Genomic DNA, 10,701 nt, shown 5'->3' on the forward strand with positions numbered 1-10,701 from the left:
TCCCTAACATCGCTGACGAATCCTACAAGGTCATAACAGCTGTACGATGTCACTAACATCGCTGACGAGTCCTACAAGGGCATAACAGTTGTACGATGTCCCGAACATCGCTGACGCGTCCTACAAGGACAAAACAGCTGTACGATGTCCCTAACATCGCCGACGAGTCCTACAATGACGAAACAGCTGTACGATGTCACTAACATCGCTGACGAGTCCTACAAGGACATAACAGCTGTACGATGTCCCTAACATTACTAACGAGTCCTAGGAGGTCGTAACAGCTGTATGATGTCACTAACATCGCTGACGAGTCCTACAAGGACATAACAGCTGTACGATGTCCCTAACATCGCTGACGAGTCCTAGAAGGTCGTAACAGCTGTATGATGTCCCTAACATCGCTGACGAGTCCTACAAGGACATAACAGCTGTACGATGTCCCTAACATCGCTGACGAGTCCTACAAGGACGAAACAGCTGTACGATGTCCATAACATCGCTGACGAATCCTACAAGGACATAACAGCTGTACGATTTCCCTAACATCGCTGACGAGTCCTACAAGGATGAAACAGCAGCAAACCGGCTTTATTTGTGGTCCCAAAGGTGTCCGGTTTAGACAAAGTTAATTGCAATAAACAGATCACCGGCCAGACAACCTTACATACTCACACACAGGGGTACATTTCGCACTGTTTGGCACGCTAATATTAAAATGACAACGGGCAATCAAAAACCTTTCTAGACTATACCAATGGGCTACTTTGAATACAAGCAAATGTGACCTCAATTTTACTTGTGTGTTAATTTTAATGTGTTTTTAAAATTCCTATTAAAACACTCAAATTATAATGAATATAAAATGTATCACTAGTTGTAATCTGTATAAAACTCTGCCACAGAAATCGAAATATAGTACGGATGTTATGTATATACAGCATTTCACACTTTGGTCCCTAGCATCATTGACAAGTACAACGGTGTCCCTAACATCGCTGACGAGTCCTACAAGGACGAAACAGCTGTACGATGTCCCTAACATCGCTGACGAGTCCTACAAGGACATAACAGCTGTACGATGTCCCTAACATCGCTGACGAGTCATACAAGGACGAAACAGCTGTACGATGTCACTAACATCGCTGACGAGTTCTACAAGAACGAAACAGCTGTACGATGTCACTAACATCGCTGACGAGTCCTACAAGGACATAACAGCTGTACGATGTCACTAACATCGCTGACGAGTCCTACAAGGACGAAACAGCTGTACGATGTCACTAACATCGCTGACGAGTCCTACAAGGACGAAACAGCTGTACGATGTCACTAACATCGCTGACGAGGCCTACAAGGACATAACAGCTGTACGATGTCCCTAACATCGCTGACGAGTCCTACAAGGGCATAACAGTTGTACCATGTCCCTAACATCGATGACGAGTCCTACAAGGGCATAATAGTTGTACGATGTCCCTAACATGGCTGACGAGTCCTACAAGGACAAAACAGCTGTACGATGTCCCTAAAATCGCTGACGAGTCCTACAAGGACATAACAGCTGTACGATGTCCCTAACATCGCTGACGAGTCCTGCAAGGACGAAACAGCTGTACGATGTCCCTAACATTACTAACGAGTCCTAGGAGGTCGCAACAGCTTATGGTGTCCCTAACATCGCTGACGAGTCCTACAAGAACATAACAGCTGTACGATGTCCCTAACATCGCTGACGAATCCTACAAGGACATAACAGCTGTACGATGTCACTAACATCGCTGACGAGTCCTACAAGGGCATAACAGTTGTACGATGTCCCGAACATCGCTGACGCGTCCTACAAGGACAAAACAGCTGTACGATGTCCCAAACATCGCCGACGAGTCCTACAATGACGAAACAGCTGTACGATGTCACTAACATCGCTGACGAGTCCTACAAGGACATAACAGCTGTACGATGTCCCTAACATTACTAACGAGTCCTAGGAGGTCGTAACAGCTGTATGATGTCACTAACATCGCTGACGAGTCCTACAAGGACATAACAGCTGTACGATGTCCCTAACATCGCTGACGAGTCCTAGGAGGTCGTAACAGCTGTATGATGTCCCTAACATCGCTGACGAGTCCTACAAGGACATAACAGCTGTACGATGTCCCTAACATCGCTGACGAGTCCTACAAGGACAAAACAGCTGTACGATGTCCATAACATCGCTGACGAATCCTACAAGGACATAACAGCTGTACGATGTCACTAACATCGCTGACGAGTCCTACAAGGATGAAACAGCAGCAAACCGGCTTTATTTGTGGTCCCAAAGGTGTCCGGTTTAGACAAAGTTAATTGAAATAAACAGATCACCGGCCAGACAACCTTACATACTCACACACAGGGGTACATTTCGCACTGTTTGGCACGCTAATATTAAAATGACAACGGGCAATCAAAAAACCTTTCTAGACTATACCAATGGGCTACTTTGAATACAAGCAAATGTGACCTCAATTTTACTTGTGTGTTAATTTTAATGTGTTTTTAAAATTCCTATTAAAACACTCAAATTATAATGAATATAAAATGTATCACTAGTTGTAATCTGTATAAAACTCTGCCACAGAAATCGAAATATAGTACGGATGTTATGTATATACAGCATTTCACACTTTGGTCCCTAGCATCATTGACAAGTACAACGATGTCCCTAACATCGCTGACGAGTCCTACAAGGACGAAACAGCTGTACGATGTCCCTAACATCGCTGACGAGTCCTACAAGGACGAAACAGCTGTACGATGTCCCTAACATCGCTGACGAGTCATACAAGGACATAACAGCTGTACGATGTCCCTAACATCGCTGACGAGTCCTACAAGGACGAAACAGCTGTACGATGTCACTAACATCGCTGACGAGTCCTACAAGGACAAAACAGCTGTACGATGTCCCTAACATCGCTGACGAGTCCTACAAGGACATAACAGCTGTACGATGTCCCTAACATCGCTGACGAGTCCTACAAGGACATAACAGCTGTACGATGTCCCTAACATCGCTGACGAGTCATACAAGGACGAAACAGCTGTACGATGTCCCTAACATTACTAGCGAGTCCTAGGAGGTCGTAAGAGCTGTATGATGTCCCTAACATCGCTGACGAGTCCTACAAGGGCATAACAGCTGTACGATGTCCCTAACATGGCTGACGAGTCCTACAAGGACAAAACAGCTGTACGATGTCCCTAAAATCGCTGACGAGTCCTACAAGGACATAACAGCTGTACGATGTCCCTAACATCGCTGACGAGTCCTGCAAGGACGAAACAGCTGTACGATGTCCCTAACATTACTAACGAGTCCTAGGAGGTCGCAACAGCTTATGGTGTCCCTAACATCGCTGACGAGTCCTACAAGAACATAACAGCTGTACGATGTCCCTAACATCGCTGACGAATCCTACAAGGACATAACAGCTGTACGATGTCACTAACATCGCTGACGAGTCCTACAAGGGCATAACAGTTGTACGATGTCCCGAACATCGCTGACGAGTCCTACAAGGACAAAACAGCTGTACGATGTCCCTAACATCGCCGACGAGTCCTACAAGGACGAAACAGCTGTACGATGTCACTAACATCGCTGACGAGTCCTACAAGGACATAACAGCTGTACGATGTCCCTAACATTACTAACGAGTCCTAGGAGGTCGTAACAGCTGTATGATGTCCCTAACATCGCTGACGAGTCCTACAAGGACATAACAGCTGTACGATGTCCCTAACATCGCTGACGAGTCCTAGGAGGTCGTAACAGCTGTATGATGTCCCTAACATCGCTGACGAGTCCTACAAGGACATAACAGCTGTACGATGTCCCTAACATCGCTGACGAGTCCTACAAGGACGAAACAGCTGTACGATGTCCATAACATCGCTGACGAATCCTACAAGGACATAACAGCTGTACGATGTCACTAACATCGCTGACGAGTCCTACAAGGATGAAACAGCAGCAAACCGGCTTTATTTGTGGTCCCAAAGGTGTCCGGTTTAGACAAAGTTAATTGAAATAAACAGATCACCGGCCAGACAACCTTACATACTCACACACAGGGGTACATTTCGCACTGTTTGGCACGCTAATATTAAAATGACAACGGGCAATCAAAAAACCTTTCTAGACTATACCAATGGCCTACTTTGAATACAAGCAAATGTGACCTCAATTTTACTTGTGTGTTAATTTTAATGTGTTTTTAAAATTCCTATTAAAACACTCAAATTATAATGAATATAAAATGTATCACTAGTTGTAATCTGTATAAAACTCTGCCACAGAAATCGAAATATAGTACGGATGTTATGTGTATACAGCATTTCACACTTTGGTCCCTAGCATCATTGACAAGTACAACGATGTCCCTAACATCGCTGACGAGTCCTACAAGGACGAAACAGCTGTACGATGTCCCTAACATCGCTGACGAGTCCTACAAGGACGAAACAGCTGTACGATGTCCCTAACATCGCTGACGAGTCCTACAAGGACATAACAGCTGTACGATGTCCCTAACATCGCTGACGAGTCCTACAAGGACGAAACAGCTGTACGATGTCACTAACATCGCTGACGAGTCCTACAAGGACAAAACAGCTGTACGATGTCCCTAACATCGCTGACGAGTCCTACAAGGACATAACAGCTGTACGATGTCCCTAACATCGCTGACGAGTCCTACAAGGACATAACAGCTGTACGATGTCCCTAACATCGCTGACGAGTCATACAAGGACGAAACAGCTGTACGATGTCCCTAACATTACTAGCGAGTCCTAGGAGGTCGTTACAGCTGTATGATGTCCCTAACATCGCTGACGAGTCATACACGGACGAAACAGATGTACGATGTCCGTAACATCGCTGACGAATCCTACAAGGACATAACAGCTGTACGATTTCCCTAACATCGCTGACGAGTCCTACAAGGATGAAACAGCAGCATGAAATCTCCTACAGGCTTTTGACATGTGCTGTGTCTATATTTCAAGAAATCAAGTAATTTGAACCGACTTTCAGTTGTTTAGAAACGAGATAGAAATCATGCAGATCTCACCGTATAGGAAACGAGATTTTAAACACTCCTGCCTCTTACTGGGGGCGCAGGACACGATTTCAAACTTCAAGGTATATACATGTATGATTACTTCAAAATAGTGTTTTTATACGTGCTTTCCTCAGAAGAGCTTCACATATTTATTCATTTGATTAAAAGATAATATTCTCCAGAAAAATGTTTCTACTACTAGACACTCACAGAATTGTCTTCCATAAACCTACCACCACAACTTGGCGTGATTGTAGCATTATGTTAAATGCACGGCCAGACCGGGTTTCGAACCAGGGACCTCCAAACAGTAACTGGATGCTCTACCAATTGAGCTACCTGGTAGCCGGCGTTTAACAAAGTCTTCGACACTGAACACATACACGAGACCCTATTTCATCTCAGTTGGTTTCTAGAACAAAGGAGATAAACGTGCTTGTAAAATAAAGCTTCTTACATCTACCGTTAGAGAAATCTAGCATTTCAATGTCGTGGCCTAAATTTCTGTGCTGAAGTTGCACATTGTATGAATATGATGAAGCTAAAACTCTTGGTCAAGCATATTCTATTGAATAGAATCGATTTTGGACTGTTTAAGCCTACATTGTATGTCATATTTTTTCCTACCAAAACCTCATACTCTTCTTGCATCTAAGCGTACCGTATGCAACAGCTCAGAGACAACACCTAGTGCATGTTTTTTTTTTTTTTTTTAAATAGCCAGTCCAACACTGACCAGTAAAAGTACTACTTCTCATTTACTTGAGACAGTTTGAAGAACATTTTGCCCTTAATCTCAATGAATTTATTTTCCGATGATCCTCTTCTAAATTAAGTTTTCGCAGCCTGGATTTACTATGACAACATTCGTGACAAAAATATTTCATGGTCGAATGCACTGGATACCATGTCGAATAATGATACATATATATCGTACGTACATGTATCATTTCATGTTCTTGTAACTGAAAATATTCACGTTTAATCTAAATATTACTTCTATACATATCAGGATATCAAAAACAAATGCCCTTCAGATATTCTTTATTTGATGTCGGAGACCTCACGACACATGGGATTATTCTTGTCCCCATGTACCCAGGAGTCCAGATTATCGTACAGTCTGTGTTTGATTTGAACTTTATGGGCTTCAGCACACAGCTGACAGAAGGCGCGGTTACCTGTTGGTTCGTTATAGTAATATTGTCTCCATTGAAAATAATTTTCAAATGCAGTTTGATTATTAGCGAGCTCCATCTGGAAAGCTGCTAGGCTTGAAATGTTGTCGAATTTGATTGTGTCTATGTAGGAATTTGGGGGGACAAACACAGAATAATCCGTCACACCTCGAACGACAGGAATGACGTCAGCTTGGGCCGCATATATCCTAAAACATTTTTCTGTGACGTAATCGCGACATAAAGAGTTCTCGAACGAGAGATAAAATTTATATTTGTCACTTATTAACTTCTCACAATCTTTTGTTTCATTCGTAGGGCATATATTTGGCCCCGTTCTCGAGTAAATGTCCACATTGAGGATCGTATCCAACTTCTTTGCGTATTGGTCTCGTTTGCTCGGTACGCTTGGATGAGACACAAACCAAGCATTACCATGCATTTTATCTTTCCATTTACTCTTAAGTCTGACTCTTTCTGTTCCTTTCACATCTTTAAACAACATTGTACCATACAAATTAGTAAAATCTGCATCTCTTCTATAGGAAATTGTCCAGTTAATCTTACGTCTCCACCTCTGTAGTCTGGGCTGAAGAAATGGCGGTTCCATGCCATGATATATCCAAATTTGACCTGCTGGTTTTCGAGGGGGTTTATTAGGAAGTGATGAGCTTCCATCAAATACAACAAATTGACTTGATGAGTAATGTTGACACTGACGGCCAAATGATATTGAACATTTGTGTGGACACATGTTGAAGGTATCCGGCCCCTGCCATGGTGTAGGATTGTAGAAATGAATACGTATCCCGAGATCACTGTTATTTACTTTCATATGTAAACATGATTCGTCTTCATCTACCCATGATTCGTCTTCATCTACCCGTGATTCGTCTTCATATACCCATGAAGACAACCACATAATGCCAATGTATATCAAGGTCATCATTAAAATCAGTCCCCGTTTGTTTGTCGACCAACTGTAAGTAAATAAACATCATTTTGTTAACCATGTTAAATTTACAACCGAAATATCAATTGATTAGTGTATTAGTGGTTAACCCGGTTACTGAGTAGTGATTATTTTATTAATGCTGACTTGGCGTATATTAATAATTGTTTAAGGAGCATCTAAACAGCAAATCCAGTAAACACAGTGGTACTTTATAAACCTTTAAATTCCTACTATGAGGCAATTTAACAAAAGTACCTTTTAGTACGGATCATGGCACACTTTTGACATTGTTGTCGACATATAATTTGTTAAACTGTTTGCATGTTTGAGGGAGAGGGGACAACATTAGTGCATTTGTATCACATACATGTATATTGCAAAAGATAAACAAGTAGTTTTTCCCACAAGTGCCTAAATCACACAACAGGAGCAGTGGTTTGTTCAAATTTAACTTCATGATATGTACAAACACTGATTTTATTTTGGCTTGAAATGCAAATGACGGTTGTGAATAACATCGCACAAACATAGCATATAAGGAGGTATTTCAAACATTTGGAGAAAAAGATCCATATTTCTGAAAAAGGCCCAACACTCAACAGTTTAACAATTTGTCTTAAAAACGTTCTCTTTACTATGATCAGACGACTTCAAGGTATGATGTAGGAGCATTTTCATTGATAAAAATACATCACGTTGTCCCATATTTGTGTAATATTATTCAAAGCTGACATTTTCTATACACTCTGGTGAACATAACAACATTGCTATGCTACATCTTACCACAAAGTAAATCTATAAAAGAAACTGTTAGCATCTAAAACAAATGATAAGCAAATTATTTGTGATTTTAAGAAATTTCATGTCCAAACAAACATTTTGGTGTGTTCCTTGGCTATTGTTATGCACATTTGTAGATATTTATTCGTTTGAAATTCAATATCATTCTCTTCTATAGCTGACCATTAAGTGATAATATTCAGAAAATGATTAAATTTGATATTCTCAAACGAATATGTTTTAACAATCACCAAGTCTCATCACACAAAGAATCTGTATATTAGAATCATAACATACGCCAAGAATGCACTTATCTAAAGGATATATATATGATACCCAAGCTCAACTTATACCAAACCTCAACTTAGATATAAACCTGGCGTCAACAATAGTGTAGACGTAGTGAATGGTACCACAAACATTTAGATGGTCGGATGGTACATGTAACCGGATGGTACATGTAACCGGATGGTACATTTAACCGGATGGTACATGTAACTGTCAGAACAGCCTTATTGTCTTTATTATCCATATCCTCTCTCGCGTATATGGTAACATGCTTTGACATAACACTGGACTTAGAGACAAATCAGTACATTCAACACTTGACTTCTTGACAAAGATCATTAAACGCCCGACTTATTGTCATATATTATTAAACACTGGAATTATTGTCACAGATCATTAAACACTTGACATCATTAAACCTGCATTAAACACTTGACTTATTGACACAAATCAGTAAACAATTGACTTATTGACACAAATCAGTAAACACTTGACTTATTGACACAAATCATTAAACACTTATTGACACGATCATTAAACTCTTGACTTATTGACACAAATCATTAAACACTTGACTTATTGACACCAAATGACAGTAAACACTGACTTTATTGACACACGATCATTAAACACTTGACCTAGCACTTGACATTATTAATAAGACAGATTTTTAAAACACAGGATTTATTGACATAGATAATTAAATACTTGACCTATTAGAGTTGAAGAGAGATTTATGCTCGTACAGTTTAAAAACAGCCCAATGATAATATTGCGATTAATAAGGGTTAAGTAATTCTTGTTTTTATATACAGAGTCTTCATTACAGAAATTGATGAAAATGGGTTTCTTGTTAGGAATGTGTGAGAGGTGTAATTTATAGATTTTTTTTCAAATACCAAACGCTTCCTTTCCTACATTTTCACAGCACTGAAGTATTATTTCCTAAAAAAAACAAAACAAAAGAATTACCACAGCGAACGGTGGTACAGCATGGTGAACTACAGCGTCGGGCATGGACAGCACATTGATGACGTCAGCAGATGGAGGGGGAAAACCCTGAGGTGATAATGATAAAGGTATTAATAAGATATACAGGCTGTGCTATGTCTAGATATAATCGAAGAACGGTTAGAAACTTTATGAGCCTAATATTGCTACTCGGGCCTAATTTAACTGGAATAACTTAATTAATTTTTGGTATATGAACAAATCTAAAGTATTACAGTATAACCTGTCAAATCCGGCCCCTATCTAATCCGGAACCTTGTATATCCCGGCTTTATATTTAGGTTCGGCATCATCAACATTTAACGGTAGTACTTAAAATCTGTATAAACCGGAACCTTTCCATTATAAAACCGTCGTTGTTTAACTTACCATGGTATAAAATGCTTCTAAAATCGACTTGGTAAAACCATGTTTTCTCAATAAGCAACAATGTAAACAAATATTTCGTAATTTATTTTTAGATTTGTTGTGTTACAAGATGTCACATATATTGGCAAATTTTACACATGGCTGGACAAAACAACATCAATTTAAAACACAGCTGGAACCACAGGGATCTGAGAATTTGTAGTCTACGTGTATTAGAATATATCCTAGTGTGTATCACAGGGACTCGATAACCTGTTACAGTCTACGTGTTAAACATGTAATAAACCTGCAACTATTTAGCTGGCAGTATAAATATATAAAGGTTTACTCATACTCATGACATAATATAAAGGAAAAAATAGTGTGAAAAGTAGTAAGTTATGCTAAGCATATAAAAGAATTGTTCATTAAGTATGTTATACCAAGATGACAAATTACAACCCTAGCTTTTTGTATATGTCAGTCATCGATTATGTTTGATTGCTTTTCATGTGATCGAACATCGTATACAATCGCAAATCGCATTTTAACAAAGCATTTTTGTGTTTTGCTTATCTTGACATATGCAGCAGACTACGATTTTCTGAACTAAAATACCGGTAAAGAGCATTTTTGTTATTGAAATACCTCTCTCTCTCTCTCTCTCTCTCTCTCTCTCTCTCTCTCTCTTATCAAATCATTAAGTCTGTGTCTCTCTCCATTATTAGTATTGATGCAGTACTTCTTGTTAAAAACGAGACGGTGACTCCATTTGCGATGAAATTTTAAAAATCATATCAGTCATTGTTTGACGGAACATTTTAGGTATTGATTTTACATACATGGTTAAAAAGCATCAGCTTTGTGTTAGGAGCGAGTGACGACCGCCATCTTGGGAACTCGCTTAATTTTCAATTGCGTTCCATTATATGACACCGTACCATCTAGGTAAAACTGGTACGAACCCGATAAAAGAACGCATGGTAAAACTTAATCGTGACAATAGCCCCACGGTTGATTGCACATA

The 10,701-nt window shown here is 40.0% G+C and overlaps 1 protein-coding gene across 1 annotated transcript; it reads right to left on the minus strand.

The window, feature by feature from the left end:
- Positions 1-5,930: 5,930 nt before the first annotated feature.
- On the minus strand, positions 5,931-9,357 carry LOC117321041 (alpha-(1,3)-fucosyltransferase C-like). Its single transcript, XM_033875521.1, has 2 exons — positions 9,288-9,357; positions 5,931-7,272 (listed from the first exon to the last, which is right to left on the minus strand). Exons 1-2 carry the CDS (start codon positions 9,308-9,310, stop codon positions 6,159-6,161), a joined length of 1,137 nt encoding a protein of 378 aa, XP_033731412.1. The 5' UTR covers positions 9,311-9,357; the 3' UTR covers positions 5,931-6,158.
- Positions 9,358-10,701: the final 1,344 nt, after the last annotated feature.

Source organism: Pecten maximus, unplaced genomic scaffold (assembly GCF_902652985.1).
Source record: "Pecten maximus unplaced genomic scaffold, xPecMax1.1, whole genome shotgun sequence".
Lineage (NCBI taxonomy): Eukaryota > Metazoa > Mollusca > Bivalvia > Pectinida > Pectinidae > Pecten > Pecten maximus.